This window comes from Dreissena polymorpha, chromosome 2, assembly GCF_020536995.1.
Source record: "Dreissena polymorpha isolate Duluth1 chromosome 2, UMN_Dpol_1.0, whole genome shotgun sequence".
NCBI classification, from domain to species: Eukaryota; Metazoa; Mollusca; class Bivalvia; order Myida; family Dreissenidae; genus Dreissena; species Dreissena polymorpha.
In genome coordinates this window covers 92271310-92295097 of record NC_068356.1, presented here as the reverse complement: position 1 = coordinate 92295097, position 23788 = coordinate 92271310, and the positions used below count along the sequence as shown (strand labels likewise).

Below are 23788 nucleotides of genomic sequence, written 5' to 3'. Positions count from 1 at the left end.
GATCCACACTGTTTGCACAGGCCTTCAAAATTTGGTTCCCGCACTGAAAGAGTTAACGAAAGTGCATTAAGCCTTTCCCCCATAAGAAGTGAAGTAAAAATGGCTTTTGCAACCAGCATAAAACCAGAACAGCCTGCAAGTAACTCGCAGTTTGTTCAGGTTTTATGCTGTTTGCTGCTCATCAGTTTATGAAACCTTTAAAACTTGAATTTAGTAAGAAAGGCCTTTAATAAAATTTAGCTACCTGAGGGCCACACATGCATTAAAATATGTATCTAACTGGTTAGGGTTAAGCCCAGTTTTCTCAGAACACTGTTTCTCGATTTTTCGCCCCAGGATGTCCCAATCCCAGCAGCAGGGCTCCTCCAGCCTCACCAAGTGCGGGTGGCTGCGCAAGCAGGGCGGGATGGTGAAGACGTGGCACCGGCGCTGGTTCGTGCTCAACGGCGACTACCTGTTCTACTTCCAGAAGGAGGACGACGTGCGCCCCTTGGGAATGATCAGTCTCCCTGGCAACAAGATCATTCAGCATCCGGCTAACCCGGAAGACCCGGATAAGTTTCTGCTCGAGTTGATTCCAGGTATGCCAGAGACATTTATGTCCTTTTACTTTTATTTGAGTCTTGTTCTGGAAAACTTGGCTAAATGCGTGTGCATAAAGTTTCATCTTAGTTAACCCTTTGCATGCTGGGAAATTTGTCGTCTGATAAAATGTCGTCTGCTGAATTTGTAAAATAAGCATTTTCTTCATTTTTTTTCAAAGAATACTATCAGAATAGCAAACAGTTTGGATCCAGATGAGACGCCACGTTCTGTGGCGTCTCATCTGGATCCAAACTGTTTGCAAAGGCCTTTAAAATTCAGCTCCAGCGCTTTAAGGGTTAAGTCTGTGCTGTCTACATTAGCTAATCAGGGATGATACGTTCTGCCTTATCTTGATTTTGGTTTAGAAGAGACTTCTTTGAAACCCAAAATTCCATTGAAGCGGAAAGTGTCATCCCTGATTATAGCCTGTGTTGTCTAGGATGACATTACACATGCATTTGGCCCTGTTTTTCCAGGACAAGGCTCATTTTAGATTGATGCTTCACTTATTTGTAAAATTAAATTTATGTATCATGTAAAAAAAGACCGGCAGATGGGGTTAGCTTTACTGAAGTGGTCTTTTAAAAGTGCATCCAAATTTATACTCAAGGACCCCCCCCCCCCCCCCTTGTGGAGAAGGTTGTTCCCCTACTTTATTTCTTAAAAAATATGATAAAAATATTAATTTGTAAAATAGTACTGTTAAAAATAAATCAGAATGTGTAAAACAAATGATTTTGTTCCTGAAGCAATAGCGTTGTTCTAACTTAAAAAAAAAGAATCTTAACTATTTTCTGATATATCTCTGATAGAAAACATTTGAAATCATAGGAGCTACCAACAAATGAAAAAAACGAAATTCAGCAGCTTAACAGTTCTTTTAATTATTATCTTCTTTAACAGCATGTTATATATTATGATTATTTCAGTTAAATTCTATACTAGCCAACTTGAGCAAAAAACAGGTGATTTTCTAAATACATACCTTATAACCAGGGATCTTATTTTCCCGCAACATCAATCGGTCCGGATATAAATGGGGAAAAGTATCCGAAAATGTGTATCCGAAATCATGACAAATTACGTAAAAATATATACCATTTTGCCATTCATGAAGGTGTTATAATACATGAGCAAGTAAAATTCCCTTAGGGATTTTATTTTAAATGGAACGAGTTTTCTCAACTGGTTTTATCATTTGGTATTACATTTTTGTTGCGTGTGCTGTTTTATCAGACTTTTTTCATCGTTGTCAATATTATTAATCTGTGTAAGTCTATACCGATGTTTAAAATTGTTGTCAACTCGATAATATCTTACAAACATGCACTGAACCAAACAAATGTCTGTGCGTAGGTTGGCTACTGACAACAACAAACCAAATAATTAAGAAATAATTTGTTGTCAAATAACCCACGTACGATGGTTTAGATCCGTAGGGATTTAATCACGAGAGCGAAGCATTTGAAACCACGCATCTAATTTTCCGGTCGTAGGTTATTCAACAACAAAGTATAAAGTACAAGAATTATTTTGATTCTAACACGGTTTTACTAAAGATTTATTCAATGTATATTATTTTTCTTGTGTACTATTTTATTTGAAGTTCCGCCCATAAAAATAACTTTCGGCTGTTCTGTCGATCAGATCCGCGACTTTCATTCATAATTATATTACCGGATTATTACGCTGGTGGGAAATGTATCGGCATGTTTTGTTTAGTTACAGCGCGTGCATTCAGACGCGTCTTTTCGGATGCGTCTTTAATCCGCTGTTCACAAGTTTTTGATGCTTGGTCTGACGTGCAATAAACCGGTCCTGACCGGTTTAGAGACTGCAGCGAATGGTTTATAACACCTAATCGAGATAAGAATGTCATTGGGGTGTGTAAACATGTACACTGTGTATTCGATTTCATGACATGGGAATTTTAATAGCAAACAGAATCGGACCGACTGTTTGGGATTTTCAATCGGTCTTTCATGACCCCAATCGGTCTAGGACCGACAAAACCGAAAAAAATATGATCCCTGCTTATAACTACAATTGCAATCATAACCTGCTACAACAAACATATTTGCTTGGTGGTCTTTGCAAGAAAATTGCTCAAATTTACCTTTACATGTAAGTGTATATATTTATTATTATATGCAATGGCATCGGGCTTGTTTTTGTTGTTCATGTATTGACCGATCAGTGTTTGTACATTGTCTGTCTCTTTTATGTATACAAATAATGTATCTATAATGTATAAATTATAGAGCAAAAAGCATGATGTACCTGGCTGTGGCTTGTTTTTATAATATGTAAATTCTTGTGGTTTAAAGTGTGTTAATTGATAATGATTGATGGTTAAGATAAGTTGCACCTGAGAAAATTAAAAACATAAAATAACGTAAAAAGTAACTATGATTTATTCAAGACACAGTGAAATATCTTTTGCAATATAGATTGCACACATATTGATTTATAATGGTGTCAGCAATTCGAGAAATGGGCTTATTAAACCTTTCAGTGCTGGAACCGAATTTTGAAGGCCTTTGCAAACAGTTTGGATCCAGATGAGACGCCACAGAACGTGGCGTCTCATCAGGATCCAAACTGTTTGCTATTCTGATAGTTATCTTTGAAAAAAATTGAATAAAATGCTAATTTTATAAATTCAGCAGACAACATTTTAGCAGACGACAAATTTCCCAGCATGCAAAGGGTTGATAATGGTGTCAGCAATTCGAGAAATGGGCTTATTAATTAACAAGGATAATGTCTGGAAAAAAATAAAGCAGCTTGCATCTTATAAAACCTAGCATCTTATAAAACCTTTCATATTTAAACTATAAATCTACATTATATAGGTATTCACTTTTAATACAAAATATTTTTGTTAATCGCTATCAGTAATGCTAACATGGCAATGTTAACCAGTTTTGTGACAAAGTTGAAAATATCCTGGTCATTAGAGTAGCGTTTGGCGGGAGGGCAGTCTGTGTGGGGGGGGATCGGAAAATGTGGTTTAATTTGAAAATACTGTAGTTAAAAACTGTTTGCATTTACCAATCTTGAAGAAACTATAGATATAGTAAGCTTGCATAGAGACTTATTTTGGATTTGGTTTCTGGGGTCCAATAGGGTCAAGGTCGCTAATTGTAATTTTAGGAAAAACGTTTCCGCTCCATAACTTGAATTTGTTCTCAAACTTTAAACGTTGGTAGCCAACATGAAGACCTAGCTTGGGATTGTGTTTCGGCCAGTTGGATCCAGGTTAACTCTTTCAGTGCGGGAACCGAATTTTGAAGGCCTTTGCAAATAGTTTGGATCCAGATGAGACGTCACAGAACGTGGCGTCTCATCAGGATCCAAACTGTTTGCTATTCTGATAGTATTCTTTGAAAAAAATCGAAGAAAATGCTAATTTTAGAAATTCAGCAGACGACAATTTAGCAGACTAAAAATTTCCCAGCATGCAAACGGTGAAGATAACTGTTTTTTATAAATTGAAAAACTTTGGAGGTCAATAACTTTAGTTTCCATTGTGGTATTTCATTGAAACTGTGTGTGAAGGCAGCTGACAGGTCGACCCAGCTTGGGATAGCGCATTTATTTGTGTCTTGTTCTGAGAAAACTGGGCTTAATTCATGTGCATAAAGTGTCGTCCCAGATTAGCCTGTGCAGTCCGCACAGGCTAATCAGGGACGACACTTTATGCTTTAATGGTATTTTTAGTTTCAAGGAAGTCCCTCCTAACCAAAAATCAAGTTTAGGTGGAAAGTGTCGTCCCTGATTAGCCTGTGCAGACTGCACAGGCTTATATGGGACGACACTTTACGCACATGAATTAAGCCCAGTTTTGTCAGAACAAGACATAACTAAAAATAAGTTATTAAAGGTTGGAAACCTGGTTTTGTGGCATTGCCATGGTTTATTGTTTAAATTTAATCTTTTTTCTGGTGATTTCAATGTAGTTGACAGAGCTCTGACCATACATAAATGTAACCAAGGTAACAGTTTGAGATCTTTGGTTTTCTGTTTTGCTTGTTCGAGTAACATATAATTGTCTTTGTAGAGCTACTTGTATTTAACTCTTTAAATCAAATAGAATAATAATAGATTGAAATTTTTACATTAAACAGGTATTCAAATACCGGTAACAATAAAAATATTTTGAATAGAAATAGTTGTTCATGTTTTTGTTTTTTGACATTATTGTCCAGACATGCCATACGTCCCGATCTCGGCGGGACAGTCCCGCTTTTGGGCCCTTTGTCCTGCCGTCCCGCCATGAGACGATTTGTCCCGACATTCGTAAAAAACGATGTAAGGTGTATAGGTTCCCAATAAAATTCGCTATTCAAGCTCTGTTTCGCTAACACTTAACACCGCTAATCCCTTTATTGCCCCCCAATTAACAATCCGATTCTACTTATCGTGTGTACCAGTGTTGTTTATGACACCTTATCAGCGATTTATCGGCTAATTATTGATTTCATCAGGCATTCACACCATGGTGGTCTGCAAGATAGTGGTCGCTTATTGCTATCGATAGTTTTATTATTATAAAATAAATGTTGAAAATGTGTTTATTTTGTATTTGTTTGAAACGGTTTAAAAAACAATTGTTTTGTAAAATGAACTCTACGTCATTAATGAGTCTTTTACATTCAATGTTTAGTTCCAATATAGCGGGATATTCCGAATGTGCAATATACCAAAATTGCAACAAACAGTCCAATAAGTGATACCCATCCTGTCTAGTGTAATTGTAATAAAAACAGCGAGGTGCTATGCATGACAGTTTGACCCTACTCCAATTAAGCTAAAAACAACGAGGTGCTATGCATGACAGTTTGACCCTACTCCAATTAAGCCGCGACAATTGACAAGTAATAAACTGCGCATGGACACATGCTTAAAAAAACATCGCAACAAACAGTAAAAGAGTTACCCATCTTGTCTTGTGTTATTGTAATAAAAACAACGTGTTGTTATTCATGACAGTTTGACACTACCCCAATACAGCGCCTGACAATTCACAATTCAGTTTAATCTGTGTATATAGGAAGAAAACAAAATACGGAAATGTGTACGGCCGCGTGTAACTGATGTAACTGTTCGGTAGATAGTGTACTGTAACCCGTACTTTCAGTCAACTGGATAGCCTCCCCTGCGTTAATGTTTGCCATTGAAATTAATATAATGAGTATTGTTGTCGTAATGTTCTAGATTTTGTACTCTTAAACAGATGAATATTATCTTCGTTGTTTGCTATTGTCTTATTTAATAAAACTGTTATTGTTATGTTTTAGATTTCATGCTTCATATCAGATGTTTTATGTCTTGAATAAAAGTATCAAGAGTTTTTGTTAGTACTATATACTGACTATAGTAAAGGTGGAATGATAGATCGTTTTAGGTGTCCTGCTTTTTGGTCAAATGTCCCGACAATTTTTTATGGAATGTCCCGCTTTGGACCTAAAAAATTATGGCATGTATGTTATTGTCTTTTGAGTGCTCCAAATAATTTTCATGCAAAAAGTTTTTTTTAACAATTAAATTTTGCAAATAGTACTTTACTTTCAGAATTAGGATGTAGTTTGTTGTTAAAGAGTTCTAACAATGTTAGCAAAACAATTTTGTTTACCGGTACATCTGATAAAAATCACTTTATTAAAAATTGATGATACATGTATAAAACATGGTCATGTGGACTTTATATGATAATTTGAACTGTTTGAATTTGAAAATACGTAAAGAAATATAAAAGCAGATCTTTTTACAATGTGCTATAGAAATAATGTTTATGAATTGTTTTTAAAATAGTTATACATAATTAACTTCCTTTATTGCTTCTTTATTGTTAACCCCGTTGGTTTTATCAATGGTTTTGTTGTACATGTAATTGAATTTGTTGAACTCCCTGTAATTAGTATTTTGTTCAGATTTTTGCATTTGCTATTTACATTGCTCTTAATTTTTATACACAGTTGTAGGTGATTTTTATATGAATAAATTTTAAAATCATTGATACTGTCATGTGTTTCATAACATTCATTTTGCCTTCCAACTTGCTTGGTGATTGTTTTCCCGCAATTTACCTTCAACATATTTTTGGTGGAGTGCTCTAATTGCAGCATTGTTTATTCCAGTGCTCTCCCTTTTGTCTGACATGGTCACAACAAACTTTTCTAAAATGTAAGCAGAAACAACAATGGACTCGGAGTGGGGAGGGGGGGGTGTTTATTTTTTGCCATTGGAAGTGGTTTGTCACCCGATTATAAACATCTTGCTTTCCAGAATCAGTCGACATAATTTTTTTCCTACGGACTTCTTTTCAATGATGCACCTGATGACTTGGCAGCAGTATCTGAGAAATTCTATGAGATAGAGTGTTGCATGCTAAAGCCACCCCCATAGGTTCAAGGTCATGTAAAGACTTCAAGGTCAGAGGTCACCTGTAAAAAATAAACCTTTGAAACTTTGTTCATTATAGATGGATTTTAAAAGAGCCTTACAAAATTGGCAATTTGTTTGGAGCCTGATGTGTCCAGGATGAATGGATTTTTCAGATAACTTGGCAAAAGTTACAATCATTGTTTAATGGTATCTGACACGCAGAAACCTGGTCCCTTTTTCCAAGGTCAATGTCGCTCTTCAGGGTTGTAGTCAAGCATAGATGGATTTCAAAAAAACATTGTGTCATGGAGTGTCAAACACAAGGTCTCTGACCTAGGTCAGGGTCACAATAAAGGCAAAGGTCAACAATGATTGTTTTAAGCAAAGCTAGGATTTTCAATAACTTTGTAGAAGTAAAATGTATCCTGTGCCTGAGTTGCAGGCATTCAAGGCCCAAGTCCCATAGGTCAAGGCCACAATTCAAGGTGAAAGGTTAAATATGGGAAATCACATGCATGTAGACCTTGAATTTTCCCTAATAAAACTTTGTTGATGGTTGTATTTTTGTTGTAACAACATTCTTGTTTACTTATTTATTTTATTGAGAGGAACAAAAGACTGATATTTGTGAAATAATTTACACGTTGCCTGATCTGAGTTTAGAAAGCTTCATTGACAGGTGAAGGTTTGTGACCAAGGCATTCATGTTAACTTATATATTTTATCTATTTAGATGAATGTAACACTGATATTTGTGTGGGAAGTTTGTTGCGACCAGTTAAAGACAATGCTTAACAGTGTAACTGTATGTTGAATGTGTTATTTACAATCATAAATACGCTAACATGTATTGCACGCTTTACGTTCTTCATGTGTCTGTGTATTTCAGAGGAATTTGCCATCAGTCGATGTAGATCTCTCAGCTACAAAAGTATGGGGCCTTGGTATTGAACTCTGACCTCTGTGTAACAATTCTAAATTGATAGGCGGGCCAGTGACCTCTGCTTAACCCTTTCAGTGCGGGAACCGAATTTTAAAGACCTTTGCAAACAGTTTGGATCCAGATGTGACGCCACAAAACATGGCGTCTCATCAGGATCCAAACTGTTTGCTATTCTGATAGTATTCTTTGAAAAAAATTGAAGAAAATGCTAATTTTAGAAATTCAGCAGAGGACATTTTAGCAGACGACAAATTTCCCAGCATGTAAAGGGTTAACAATGCTACATTAATAGACAAGCTATTACAATTTTGTTCAACAATTTAATTTTTTTTGTAAATTAAATTAAGTTGAAAAACATGTTTTATAAAAGATGCTTGATAAGAAAGTTTGATTATAAAATATAACAAGTTTTTAAGTTGAAAGGAATGTAGATTTTTTTGTATTCTTGTTCCAAAAACAAATAGCTAGTTCTAACATATCAAGCAATATACATGTAACCAGACACTAAGAAAAGATTTGGTATTATTTCCATTTACACTAGTATGTTTTGTGAAGTGCAGACTTCTGGCTTGCTCATCAATAATTGTGCAATTCAATGTGGCTTAAAAATCCCTGACAGTGCGGCTTAGATAAAGCACTAAACATTAAGTTGAATTTATTGAGGAAACAAACATTAAATGCATAATTTCATGGAGAATGTAAGCCATCAAAGTCAAGCTATTAAGCTAAAGATTCATTGACTCGTGTTCTGAGAAAACTGGGAATAATGCATGTGCGTTACGTGTCGTCCCAGATTAGCCTGTGCAGTCTGCACAGGCTAATCAGGGACGACACTTTCCGCTTTTATGATATTTTCTGTTTAAAGAAAGTCTCTTCTTAGCAAAAACCTAGTTTAGGCAGAAAGTGTCGTCTCTGATTAGCCTGTGCTGACTGCACAGGCTAATCTGGGACGACACTACGCACATGCATTAAACCCCTTATTCACAGAGCACGGCTTCATTGAACCAAGTGTTATAATTAGTGGCATTCTTGGAAAACTGGGACGACACTTTCAATTTTATGGTAATTTTCTTTTAAAGGAAGTCTCTTTTGAGTGAAAATCCAGTTTAGACAGAAAATCCACACAGGCTAATCTGGGACGACACTTTACACACATGCATTAAGCCAACTTTTCCCAGAATGAGGATTGGTTTTACTAGAGCTGTACTGTTTCAGAGGATTTAGCCCTGTTGGATTGCATCCTGATGTATGCCAAACATATTGCATGTTATTACCCTTATTTGGAGACCTATGCCATGTATATTAAAGGAAGACTTTGTCATTCTTGTATTTCCTGATATGTAATGGATTGCATTGCATGAAGATATTTCTAGCCATGACAATGATTTTTGCTTTGATAATTACACTAGATGTAATTATCCTTAAACCCCAAGTTTAAAGGAAAATTTTGCTAGAGTAACTGTTCTTCCCTTATTATCTTTTGCCAAAGGAAGAAGGATATAGAATTGGCGTTCTCTGTCCGTCCATCAGTTTGTCCCTCTGTCATTGCGTCCCTGCGTCATTCCTTCTGTCCACCATCTGTCACAAACCTTTGAAATTTGTTGGGGATTTCAAATTAACAAATTTGCTTGTTTTTTGTTAAATTTACATGAATCTTCTCTCACATAAAAGAGTATATTGTTATCTCATCTGAGCACAATGAAGATCATGTGGGTGAGCCAGTTCAAGTTTGATCAGATTTGAACGGAAACTAATCTAAAGATATTTTTATTTTAAATTAACCCTTTGCATGCTGGGAAATTTGTAGTCTGCTAAAATGTCGTCTGCTGAATTTCTAAAATTAGCATTTTCTTTGATTTTTTTCAAAGAATACTATCAGAATAGCAAACAGTTTGGATCCTGATGAGACGCCACGTTCTGTGGCGTCTCATCTGGATCCAAACTGTTTGCAAAGGTCTTCAAAATTCGGTTCCAGCACTCAAAGGGTTATTAACAACAACTGTGGTTCCTGATGATCATTTCTAGGACACATTACTTACAAATCTATTGGCACCTTTGTTTTCCTTCTTCAAAATTAACATTGCCATTGCTGTGTAATGAACTGATGTTCTCAATCTATTTATCCTTGAGATCAACGCAACATAAGAATATTGATATTAAGCACTTAAATGTTCTATAATTTCAATGTATTGTAAACTTCACAACACTTCAAATGTACTTGAAAGCTATTGTCTCAAGCTTGATTGTGCTTATTGAGATGATGTATTCCATGTTTCCGGAATTAATTGAAAGGGAATGTGAATAACATCCTGCATGGAAATAAATGATATGATGAAATGAAGACAATATTGCAAGAGGGATGACATATATGAGCCTTGTTCTGAAAAAACTGGGCTTAATGCATGTGTGTAAAGTGTCGTCCCAGATTAGCCATTTCAGTCGGCACAGGCTATTCAGGGACAACACTTTCCGCCTAAATTGGATTTTTGCTAAGAAGAGACTTCATTTAAACGAAAAATGTCATAAAAGTGGAAAGTGTTGTCCCTGATTAGCCTGTGCGGATTGCACAGGCTAATCTGTGACATGCATTATGCCATGTTTTCTCAGAACACGTCTCAATTTGACCATTGAGTTATAAAAAAAGACCATTTATTTTTTTAGAATTAACCATTTTGCACAGCACCAACGTCTATGTCTACAACAGTATTAATACTTAGACATCTGTTGCTTATGACCATCCCTTATGCACCCATATCACCAGACCTCACATTGAATTTGACCTCACTTTGACCTCTCTTTGACCTAGACTAAATTTGAAATCAAAATGATTAAATTGTCTGTTCGTTACAAGTAGATCTCACTGTTTGGTCTTGCAGCAACAACTATGTTGCATTGCATGGATACTTTGACAGTTATTGCTTATAATTATCCATTCTCTTTCCACCCTAATGTGCAGATTCAGCATCTTTAATACAAAAAGAAAATGCGATTATATATGAGGAGCGTCGTGAGAAAACCGGGCTTAATGCATGTGCGTAAAGTGTCGTATCAGATTATCCTGTGCAGTCTGCACAGGCCTTATCAGGGACGACACTACGCCTAAAGTGCATTTTTGCTAAAAAGAGACTTCATTTAAACGAAAATGTCATAAAAGCGGAAATTGTCGTCCCTGATTAGCCTGTGCGGACTGCTTAGGCTAATCTGGGACGACACTTTACGCACATGCATTATGCCCAGTTTTCTCACAACACGACTCATATTTAGATGACAGTGGATGATTTTTGTGCAAATAAGCTGTATTAGTCAACATACATTATGCATGTTTGTTTGGAACATACTGAGGTATAGGCATGTATGAGTTGTGGTATTAGCAACATGATGATATTTAGCCTTAATGATGCTGCATGTGTAAACATTAAATTGTAAAATTCTTGTTTTTTCCTTGGAAATAATATGAGCCGTGCCCTGTGAAAAAGGGGTTTAATGCATTTGCGGAAAGTGTCGTCCCAGATTAGACGACACTTTCCGCCTAAACTGGATTTTTGCTAAGAAGAGACTTTCTTTAAACAAAAAATATCATAAAAGCAAAGATATTGCCCCTGATTAGCCTGTGTGGACTGCACAGGCTAATCTGGGATGACACTTTACGCACAGGCATTAAATCCTTAGAGCACGGCCCATATTTTTACGTTCTTTGTGTTGACAATCCACAAATTTAACACAAATACATCGCTAAATGACCGAGGCAATTCCTTATTTTTTTCAACAAAACCACAAATTTACATGTCCACAAAAAAATATTTAAAAAAACAACAACAACTGAATTTCATGCCGAAGAATATAAATTGTTAATACAAAGAATATAAATAATTTTGCAGTGTATGACAAAGCATGGCGTATTTTCCATATAATTTTTGATGTTCATATAAACATGGTTTGTAATGAAGAAGGAAACATTATTAATTGATGCATTTTGTGTCTTATATGAGATGCATACAATGTTTAACATGTAATAGGAATTTAAAAAATGGAGGTTTTCACAGATTTTCATGTACTGTGACCACTTGGCCATTCAGACATTCAAACTTTGTGAACTGTATTTTAACCCAGTATGTCATATGCATGATCCATGATGTAATCAATTATTCATAATGTAGCCGTTACTTCACTGTGCATTGACAGAGTCTGTAATAAATTTCTACCATTGTTCTTCTTTATTTTGCTTTGTGTTACGAGTAAGACTCCGTTGTCTAGGGTCAAGGTCAAAGTCACAAACTGAAGTCAGACTTTACACATTTTTATATAAGCCCCATAAACACTCAAAATCAACGAATATTTTTTTTAATAGTTCATTAAATAAAGTTCACACATAACAAATCAGTATTCCTTATACATGTAGCAAAAGCCAAAATTTCAATGCTAGATGTGGCCTAGTAACAGATTTAACAAGATACAGAATGCTCATTTTTATTTTTTGTGCGACAATACATTCCATGTGATTTTTCTGCGACGATATCCAAACATTTAGGAGCTAACACTTCCGGAAGCATGAGAACTACGTTGCCCAAAGCAAATCTTGCATTCACTCGTAAATGTTTGGATACACACAAAATATAAACAAGCACTTTGTATCTTGTTAAATATATGTTACCGTACCACATCTAGCATTGAAGCTTTTATAGCTATTGCTTTGAGGGACACTGTTTTTTTATTGTTCAACTTTAATTTATGAAATATTTCACGAAATATTTGTTGATTTTTAGTTTTTGTGGGGCTTTCAATATGCCTTATAATGTAAGAATTCTGCTATACATCAAGGACTTGCCACCATCAATAAAACAGTTTATTTTGAGGGGTTATTAATTCGACAAATTTGTTTGTTAAGTTTGATGTAGCAATATTGAGATTTTATCTTTTATTTGGAAAATGTTGTTCCAAGGTAAAGCACTAAATAAGCAAACAATTAATGTATAAATAATCGTGCAAGTGAATGTACGTGTATGTAAAATTGTTGAAATACTTTTAATGCATGTAGATGACCCATTTTGTCATATTTACCAAAATATCGAAACTTAATAAAAAGTTGTATTCTGTGATTTTACTATTTATATTTACAGGGTATATTTTATTCAATGCACTTGATAATTAATATGTATGTATATGTTATTATTCTATTCTTGTATTAAATATAATATAAGTGACCAACTTTAATGCAGTTGGTAAGAAATAAATTAAAATGTATGTAAACATAGCTCAGCTAGACATTTTATAGAATTATTTGTCTGTCGGTCAATTGTTTTTACTAATAAATAAAAAATGTTGATGTGACGTTTTAATTAAAATCTTGATCTAATGTGGATGTCAATTAATGAAAACCTGTCAAAAAATAAAATTTCCATCACTGGTGGTCCATAAATTTATATTTTTAGTTAAAAATATAAGCCCTATATCCATTATTAAAAATAAATGTAAAAAAATGTAAATAAAAATATGAACCTTGTAATTCAATGATAATTTCAACCATCATTTTCAGCAAGGTATAATTGTAACCTAAAAGAGCCTTGTTCTGCAAAATCTGGGCTTAATGCATGTGCATAAAGCGTCATGCCTGATTAGCCTGTGCAGTAGGCATGTGCATAAAGCGTCATGCCTGATTAGCCTGTGCAGTAGGCATGTGCATAAAGTGTCATGCCTGATTAGCCTGTGCAGTAGGCATGTGCATAAAGCGTCATGCCTGATTAGCCTGTGCAGTAGGCATGTGCATAAAGCGTCATGCCTGATTAGCCTGTGCAGTAGGCACAGGCTAATCAGGGACAATACTTTCCGCCTTTGCTGTATTTTTTGCCAAGAAAATAATGTCTTCTATATTGAAAAATTCCATTAAAGCTGAAAGTGTTGTCTCTGATAAGCCTGTGCGGAGGCTAATTAGGGATGACACTTCGCAATTGCATGAAACCCCATTTTCTCATATATGAATTTTGTTTAAATTTTGTGAGCAAGGTATTGTACGATTGTAACCTTTAATAACACAATAATTAAATCCTGACTTGGCAGGTAAGACGACCCCGGCCTTGAAGATGGCCCCTAACCATGAAACATTCCTTTTGTCCGCCGCAACAGATGAGGAGAGACAGGACTGGATCAGAGCCATACGTAGGACAATGTATGCAGGGAAAGGAGGAGGTTTGTTGTTGAGCTTGCGGGATTTTTTATGCCCCTAGTAGGGTGGCATATAGCAGTCAAACAGTCTGTCTGTCTGTCCTTCAGTCTGTCCATCTGGCATCTGTGTCTGGAGTTTTTTTTCCCTCAAAGCTTTCAGATATTGAACTGGTTTTTGGTGTGTGAGTCTACCTACATGGCTTACAGATCAAGTTTGATTTTTGTTCTGGTCCATTGATTTTTAGCTTTCCTGAGCACAACGTGCTCATGGTGAGCTTTTGTGATCGCCTTGTGTCTGTCGTCCGTTGTGCGTCGACCGTCATTTTGCCTTGTGAACACTCCACAGGCCACATATATTGTCTGATCTTCATGAAATTTGGTAAGAACATTTGTCCTATTGATACCTCGACTGAGTTCAAAACTGGGTCATGCTGGGTCAAAAACTAGGTTACTAGGTCAAAAAAAAGAAAAACCTTGTGAACACTGTCACATTTGATGCCCAATCTTCATGTAACTTTGTCAAACTGTTTGTCTAAATGATATGTCATTTGAGTTCAACAATGGTTCTGGTCCATTGAAAAACATGGCCGCCAGGGGGCGGGGAAGTATTCCTTATATGGCGATAGAGAAACCTTGTGAACACTCTAGAAATCACAATTATTGCCCAATCATCATGAAACTTGGTCAAAACATTGGTTTCATTGATATCTTGGACGAGTTCGAAAATGGTCCAGATCAGTAAAAAATCAAGGACGCCAGGGGGCAGGGCAGTTTTCCCTATATGTATATAGTGAAAACATGTGAACACTCTAGAAGTCACATTTTTGGTCCAATCTTCATGAAATTTGGTCAGAACATGTTAAGTTCGAAAATGGTTCGGATCGGTAAAAAAACATGGCCGCCAGAGGGGGGGTCATTTTCCTTATATTTATATAGTAAAAAAAGCTTGTGAACACTCTAGAAGTCATTATTTGCCTAATCATCATAAAAACAATTCTTAACATTGATTTTATAGATATCTCGGACGAGTTCGAAAATGGTCATGATGGGTGGAAAAACATGGCCGCCAGGGGGTGGAGCAGTTTTCTCTATATGTATATAGTGAAAACATGTGAACAGTCTATAAGACACATTTTTTGCCCAATCTTCATGAAATTAGGTCAGAACATTAATTTTGTTTCCTGTGTAGTAAAGTTTGGTTTTATTATGTCATTATTATGTAACATTATAAACTGTATTATGCAATTTTTCATAACAAAGAATTTTCATAATTAACATAACTGTTGTAGTCATTAGCACTTATGATAAGCCTATCAACTAAGAGATAGCTGAAAGAAAGACAACATGTACATAATTTTGCAGTATTTATCTCCCTTGTTTAACCTGGTTCAGTGTCTGCCTAGCGACCGGGAGGTCACAGGTTCGATCCCCGCTGTGGGAGCGTTCTTTCGATCTCCTATATAGACACCAAGTACTGGTTCTAGGCCCAGGAAACAAACTCGAGAGCATTTCAAATAAGTAGGAATTACTTTCTATGCAATCGAGCTAAAATAAATAGGTTTAAACTAAACTAAACTCAGTAATCTATTTTTATGCCCCCGATAGGGTGGCATATAGCAGTTGAACTGTCCAACAGTGTGTCAGTATGTCAGTCAGTCTGTCCGTCCGTCCGAAAAAAACTTTAACATTGGCCATTACTTTTTCACTATTGAAGATAGCAACTTGATATTTGGCATGCATGTGTATCTCATGGAGCTGCACATTTTGAGTGGTGAAAGGTCAAGGTCATCCTTCAAGGTCAAATGTCAAATTTATGGCGTCTGTCTGTCCGAAAACTTTAACATTGGCCATAACTTTTTCAATATTGAAGATAGCAACTTGATATATGGCATGCATGTGTATCTCACGGAGCTGAACATTTTGAGTGGTGAAAGGTGAAGGTCAAAGTCATTTTTCAAGGTCAAATGTCAAATATATGGTGTCTGTCCGTCCGCAAACTTTAACATTGATCATAACTTTTTTAATATTGAATATAGCAACTTGATATTTGGCATGCATGTGTATCTCATGAAGCTGCACATTTTCAGTGGTGGAAGTTCAAGGTCAAGGTCATTCTTCAAGTTCAAAGGTAAAAAAAATAATTCAAAGCGGCGTTCTCATGAAGCTGCACATTTTGAGTGGTGGAAGTTCAAGGTCAAGGTCATCCTTCAAGGTCAAGGTCATCCTTCAAGGTCAAAGGTAAAAATAAATAAATTCAAAGCGGCGTCATCATGAAGCTGCACATTTTGAGTGGTGGAAGTTCAAGGTCAAGGTAACCCTTCAAGACCAAGGTCATCCTTCGAGGTCAAAGGTAAAAAAATAATAATTTCAAAGCGACGTTCTCATAAAGCTGCACATTTTGAGTGGTGGAAGTTCATGGTCAAGGTCATCCTTCAAGGTCAAAGGTCACAATTTAAAAAAAAATCAAAGCGGCACAAAAGGGGGCATTGTATTTCTGACGAACACATCTCTTGTTAGTCATGCTTTGGAATTTGGGAAGATATTGATCATTGATAAATGGACTGTTCTGAGGGAAAATAGACTCTTCTGCCAGTGCTCTCAGAACTGTATAAAATAAGCTGTTTTGGCTGATTTAATCACCTCTTGATGCTTTCTTGAAAAGGTAACAGCTCTTGAAAAAGGTTGGAATTTTGAAATAATTAAACTCTAAATTATTGTAACACCAGCATCAAGACATTTTGGCATTATTTTCCAAATTATTCTTATTATTTAGATTATTTTTATTTGGTATTTTCTAAATTAGAAAGACTCTATTTTATTTCAATAACTTAAGTAAATTCTTCTTATTTTTACATTTGATTCACTGAAGTTTCCTTATCTCCATAAATTGTGTTCTTTAGATTAAGTTAGACCTATTTTCTAAACTAGATTTTTTAAACAACTTCTAGACTTACTTTAACTAATATTTATATCAGTTTTTTTTTACAGATTGTGAACTTCTTTTTACATTCATTTAGGTATTTGCTGTATTTTGTTCATTTTTGAAACGATACTCAGATTCTTTAGACTTGGCTTGTACCTGTTCTTAATTCTCTGTCATTGTTCTTCATTTTCCGAGTTCTTGGAATAAAAGTTAGTTATTTTCGTTAAAGCTGCTTTGGTTTTCACTTATAGATTAATTCTTTGAGTGTATTCAGGCGTATCTGACTGGACGCCTTTAGTTAATTGAATTACAATCAGTCAGTGGTGTCATCCTGACCGGAAATAAGCGTCGAATAAATATTTCCACATTACATAAGTGCTCACAAAGTTACATTACTCGTAACCGTCCCGTGACCAGTTCACTTGCGTAAGCGAACAAGACTGCACTACCACACCTGGATACAACAGTTGAGTTCGAAAATGGTTTGGATCGGTAAAAAAACATGGCCGTCGGGGGAGGGGGTTCTTATATTTATATAGTACAAAAGCTTGTGAACACTCTAGAAGTCACATTTTTTGCCTAATCATCATGAAATTTAGTCAAAACATTATTTATGTGGATGTCTCGGACGAGTTTAAAAATGGTCGTGATCAGTGGAAAAACATGGCCGCCAGGGGGTGGGGCAGTTCTCTTTATATGTATATGGTGAAAACATGTGAACAGTCTAGAAGACACATTTTTTGCCCAATCTTCATAAAATTTTGACATATCTTGGAAGAGTTAAAAAATGGTTCAGGTCTGTTAAAAAAAAACATGGCCGCCAGGGGGCCATTTGTTGTTCATTCTTCATGAAACTTGGTTAGAACATTTGTTATCTTGGGCTGCAAAGAACAGGTCATCTCTTTTTATCTCAGGTGAGCGACGTTGGGCCTTTCAGGCCCTCTTGTTTTACAAAGTTACAAGCCTTGGACTTATGAATTTTCTTTTAAATAATAAGTTTTCTGATTTTTAGCTCGACTGTTTGCGGAGAAAACCCGAGGTATTGTCATAGCCAGCTCGTCGTGTCGTGTCCGTCGTTGTGTCCGCGTCGTGCTAAAACCTTTACATTTTGTCTCTAGGTTGGCTCTAAAATCAAAGTGCTTGAACCTACAACTTTCAAACTTCATATGTGGCTTCACCTTGATGACTTCTACATGCAACACCCATTTTTGGGTCATTAGGTCAAAGGTCAAGGTCACTGTGACCTCTAAAAAAAAAAAAAAATTCTGACAAGCTTTCATCTTTTCAAAACTGCACTCGCAGCCGAGCGTGGCACCGTTTTGCGCCGCTCTTGTTTTTTCCGAAATCCTTTGAGATACTTATCTTATTCTTGGTGTGTAAGGCTACCTACATGACAAGATCAAATTTGTTTTCATTTGGCCAATTCTTGACAAAGTAACCATCTTTCAACTTGACAATTTTCTCTAAAATAGCTGCTTTGTCGCTTCATAGTGCAGTAGGTGCATTGTGTTTCACAAACACAGCTCTTGTTTTGGGATATTTTGTTGTGAGTGATGTTCTGTAAAGGGTTACATGCAAGTGTAGTTTGAAGAACACAATAATGAAATAATGATTATAATGTATAGACACACAGTAATTCACAGGTTGACAAACATGAAGGTTCAAGTTCAAATTAACATGCATACATGTATAAAGATATAAGTTTGATTAAAACATTATACGTTTTTTTCCTATTAATGTCAACAATCTACAAATGTCCATGCTTGTGATATTTACCAGCAGATACAAGATAGTAAACAATATGAGAACTGGACCCTTCTTAGGCTACTTAATTGTTAACAAATATTTCCTTTTCACAATTCAAATTTCTATTCTCGTGTAATAAAATTGAAGAAAATCACGTTTCAGTTTTTCGTGTATTTGCAGAGATATTCAACACAAGTCGATGAGACATTACAAAATCTCACATTATCAAACCGCAAATTCACATATTAGTGTATTTCCAGCTATATTCGGCACCAGTCTTGGTGAGACGATGCAGTTTGAGCGGTCAAGGAGTGCCCGTAAGGTCCCGTACATTGTCGAGTCGTGCAGCGAGTTCCTCAAGCTGAACGGCCTTGAGACAGAGGGACTTTTCAGGTTTGATGGTCATTTCTGATGATGATTCACCTTGACCTTTTCCCTGCAAAGTGAAAATGGCTATATGCCTGCGATTTACTCGGATTTATGCTGTTTGTTGCTCTTCAGTATTTTAGTTTTGAAAATAAAGACTTTAAAACTTGAATCTATTAAGAGAGCTCTTTGATATAGTTTGATGTTTTATGTGACTACATATGGGTCAAAATGTGTATTTAAGTGGTAAAGGATTATATGTAAATGCTGATATTTTTCCCTTCAAATGTAAAGTTATTGAACTGTTTATCATTTTTAGCTCACCTGTCACGAAGTGACATGATGAGCTTATGTGACCGTGTGATCTCGGCGTCAGTTGTGTGTGCGTGCGTCCGTGCGTGCGTCCGTCAACAATTTGTTTGTGTAGACAGTACAGGTCACAGTTTTCATCCAATCTTTATGAAATTTGGTCAGAATGTTTATCTTTATGAAATCTGGGTTGGGATTGTATTTGGGTCATCTGGGGTCAAAAACTAGGTCACTAGGTCAAAAACTAGGTCACATAAGAGGTCAAATAATAGAAAACCCTTGTGTAGACAATAGAGGTCACAATTTTCATCCAATCTTTATGAAATTTGGTCAGAATCTTGATGAAATCTGGGTTGGGATTGTATTTGGGTCATCTGGGGTCAAAAACTAGGTCACTAGGTCAAATAATTAAAAAATCATCAACAATTTGTTTGTGTAGACAGTAGAGGTCACAGTTTTCATCCAATCTTTATGAAATTTGGTCAGAATGTTTATCTTGATGAAATCTGGCTTGGGAATGTATTTGGGTCATCTTGGGTCAAAAACTAGGTCACTATGTCAAAAACTAGGTCAAATAATAGAAAAACCTTGTGTAGACAATAGAGGTCGCAGTTTTCATCCAATCTTTATGAAATTTGGTCAGAATGTTTATCTTGATAAAATCTGGGTTGGGATTGTATTTGGGTCATCAGAGGTCAAAAACTAGGTCAAATAATAGAAAAACCGTCAACAATTTGTTTGTGTAGACAGTAGAGGTCACAGTTTTCATCCAATCTTTATGAAATTTGGTCAAAATGTTTATCTTGATGAAATCTGGGTTGTGATTGTATTTTGATCATCTGGGGTCAAAAACTAGGTCACTAGGTCAAAAACTAGGTCACTAGGTGAAATATTAGAAAAACCTTGTATAGACAATAGAGGTCGCAGTTTTCATCCAATCTTTATGAAATTTGGTCAGAATGTTTATCTTGATAAAATCTGGGTTGGGATTGTATTTGGGTCATCTTGGGTCAAAAACTAGGTCACTAGTTCAAATAATAGAAAAGCCTTGTGTAGAAGAGGTCACAGTTTTCATCCAATCTTCATGAGATTTGGTCAGAATGCTTCTCTTGATGAAATCTGGGTTGGGACTGTATTTGGGTCACCTGGGGTCAAAAACTAGGTCAATAGGTCAAATATTAGAAAACCCTTGTGTAGACAATAGAGGTCACAGTTTTCATCCAATCTTTATGAAATTTGGTCAGAATGTTTATCTTGATAAAAACTGGGTTGGGATTGTATTTTATCCCATCATCAGACGTGCATTGTCGAAATAAACCACTGTGGAATAAATTTTCCTTTATTTCAGCAGTGCTGAAATATAGCTGTCACGCGCGGCGAAGAATGTTCATATTACTCAGAATCAACTATAAAGTAATCATTTTTAGTAAAATCGAATCAGATTCAACAAAACAAACAATTTGATACCAAGATGTAATATAGTTTTATCACATAATGCAACTCAAAAAGCAAATAAACATTATTTACAAATATTAAGTGCGCGTACTCGTGACGTCATTATTAACACGTCATACGACACAATGCATGTAGTTTCACGCTAAAGATGCAGTTGTTTAGTGTCTGTTTTTTTCATTATTTCTTAAAAATCGGGGACCTGGAGGTATAATAAACGAAAAAACAGGTTGGTTACTGATCTTTTTGTAATGTATTAGGCTCGACACGATTAAAATAATGAAACAATGTTTGCTTAAAATATCTTTGGAATTTTCCGTCTAGTTCGATTTTCCTATTCTATGTTTAAAGAAATAATTTACGACTAAGAAAATTGATGGGATAAATCGAATACTAGGTCGGTGCCGAATAAAGCAAAGTTTATCTTGCTCGGCACGAAAATCTGAACCACTCGCCAAGGCTCGTGGTTCAGATTTTCTAAGCCTCGCAAAATAAACTTTGCTTTATTCGGCACCGACCTAGTATTCTCTATTGGACCTGGTTAGTCAGGTGAGCGATTCAGAGCCATCATGGCCCTCTTGTTGTTTGATGGAGATATAAACCCTATCCCACTCAGAGGCAAAGTGAAAATGGCTATGTGCAAACAGCATTAAACCAGACGGCCTGCGAGTAACTCGCAGTTGTTCAGGTTTTATTCTGTTTGCTTCTCATCAGTATCTAAGGGTTGGATAAAGGAGTAAGTGGTAAAGGATTAAATGAAGTGCTGATATTTTTCTCTTCAAAAGGTAAGTTATTGATTTGTTAATCATTATCGTTTAATGGAGATATAAACTCTTTCCTACGCAGAGGCAAAGTGAAATGGCTATGTGCAAACAGCATAACACCAGAACAGCCTTTCTTACTAGATTTAAGTTTTAAAAGCTTCATTTCCAACTCTTAGATACTGATGACCAGCAAACAACGTAAATCCTAAACATACTGCAAGTTATTCGCAGGTTGTTCTGGTTAAATGCTGTTTGCACATAGCCATTTTGACTTTGCTACTAAGTGGGAAAGGGTTAAACAAGACTTCCTTGAAACTGAAAATGCCTTAAGAGAAGACTGCACAAACTGATTCAAGATTTAACGCACCAGTTTCACACCTCATGTAATGAGCCTTGTTCTGGGAAAACTGGGCCTAATGCATTTGTGTTAAGTTTTGTCCCAGATAAGCCTGCGCAGACAGCTCAGGCTGATCATATTCAGGGACGACACTTTCCACTTAAACTTGATTTTCGTTTAAGAAGAGCCCTCCTTCAAATGAAAAAAAAATCTATAAAAGCAGCAAGTGTTGCTATAATCATCATATGCTGACTGTACATTCTATTCTGGATCAATACTGTACGCACATGCATGAAGCCTTGTTTACCCAGAACAAAGCTCTTATTATCGGGGGTTGCGTTTTCTCGTCCTTTCAATTGATTTTCACCTTTACAAGGTAAAAATAATTGTACAAATATTTACCAACTTTGCTAAATCTGTTTACAAATAAAGACAATAGTTGAAACTTGTGAGTGGAGTAGGGCATTTTTCTTTCCTGAGGTTCTTCTTGACTCTTTCAGTGCTGGAACCGAATTTTGAAGGCCTTTGCAAACAGTTTGGATCCAGATGAGATGCCACAGAACGTGGCGTCTCATCAGGATCCAAACTGTTTGCTATTCTGATAGTATTCTTTGGAAAAAAATGGAAGAAAATGCTAATTTTAGAAATTCAGCAGACAACATTTTAGCAGACAACAAATTTCCCAGCATGCAAAGGGTTAATTGACACCACTGAATGAGGATTTTACTTTTCCAGGTTACCGGGGCGCATGTTGCTCGTACGCGACCTGAAAGACCGGTTTGACGAGGGCGAGATGGTCAGCCTGGATGTGGAAGAGGTCGACGTCCACTCTGTAGCCTCGCTTCTGAAGCAGTTCCTTCGGGAGCTCCCAGAATGCCTCATCCCTTTCAACCGGTAGTGCTTTTCCCAATAGGGCATAGGGACATGGTGCAGATAATTCAAAAAGGGCGTGAGGTTTATGCAATCAGGTTTTTAAAATAGCACAAAAACCTTAGGGGTTTGGGCGTATATAAGCACATGGGGGAAAACATTAACAAATATAATCGAACACATGTAAGTGTAATTGATGTATTAAACTAATTTTAATTACTGTGAAACCATTTATTTTCGTCAGCACGAAATTTCGTCCTTTTAAAAAAAATCACTATTTCGTCAGCACTTAAATTCGTACATTTCTGATTTTGAAAAAAAAAGCGTCCGATTTGTTTGTCATGTTTGTAATACATGTAATACGCGGTTACGAAAAAATCGTGCTGGGGAAAGAGGGGTGACAATTGGTAGTCAATTGCAGGAGGTGGGCCTTGTTGGGCATATGCCAATTAACAAGTCTGTTATTTCAGGTGATAGTAACTGTCCGTTATTATTTTATGTCATTGACACGTTCTTTGTTATGATTAGCGGATAAGCATGACTGAATAACCGTTAACGAGTGTTTTAAACAACGAAGCCAATTGCCAATTAGTCTTTTTCCATTACAATCACGAACAACCAAACTCAAATCAATATGTTCTTTATTAAATTGTAATAAAAGCGCAGAATATATTTCAGTCAGGTGTTGATCACACATCGTCATATTTTAATTGCGTTTAATAGTATTGTCTTTAATCCGGATTCGCTGGGTGTTGGCTGTATAATCTGCAACACCCCTGAAAAACGCATTACACACAATGGGTAATATAGTTGTTAACAATTAGCGCTAATCAACACTATTATACCTAAACGAAGTCGACGCATTCGATACAGCCTTATTGCATTCGCGTTTTACAGGAAATGTCAGTTGTCAGTACACTGTAAAATGTACACCCCTTTGTGTC

General features: G+C 36.1%; 1 protein-coding gene across 6 annotated transcripts in view; it reads left to right on the top strand.

Moving 5' to 3' along the window:
• The window catches only part of LOC127868052 (rho GTPase-activating protein 24-like), a 52751-nt gene that overhangs the window by 18717 nt on the left and 10246 nt on the right, over positions 1 to 23788 (top strand). For 3 of the 6 annotated variants that reach the window (XR_008043864.1, XM_052409630.1, XM_052409626.1), the window contains 5 exons: positions 337 to 581; positions 7865 to 7906; positions 13973 to 14101; positions 19007 to 19139; positions 22710 to 22868. Coding sequence is in view for 5 of the 6 variants with exons in the window: in XM_052409626.1 (XP_052265586.1) it covers positions 337 to 581; positions 7865 to 7906; positions 13973 to 14101; positions 19007 to 19139; positions 22710 to 22868 (708 nt within the window). In the remaining variant the exon portion in view is untranslated. Of the gene's footprint in view, positions 1 to 336; positions 582 to 1514; positions 1551 to 4547; positions 4584 to 7864; positions 7907 to 13972; positions 14102 to 19006; positions 19140 to 22709; positions 22869 to 23788 lie in introns of all 6 variants that reach the window. The other 3 variants (XM_052409627.1, XM_052409628.1, XM_052409629.1) reach the window with 3 other exon arrangements.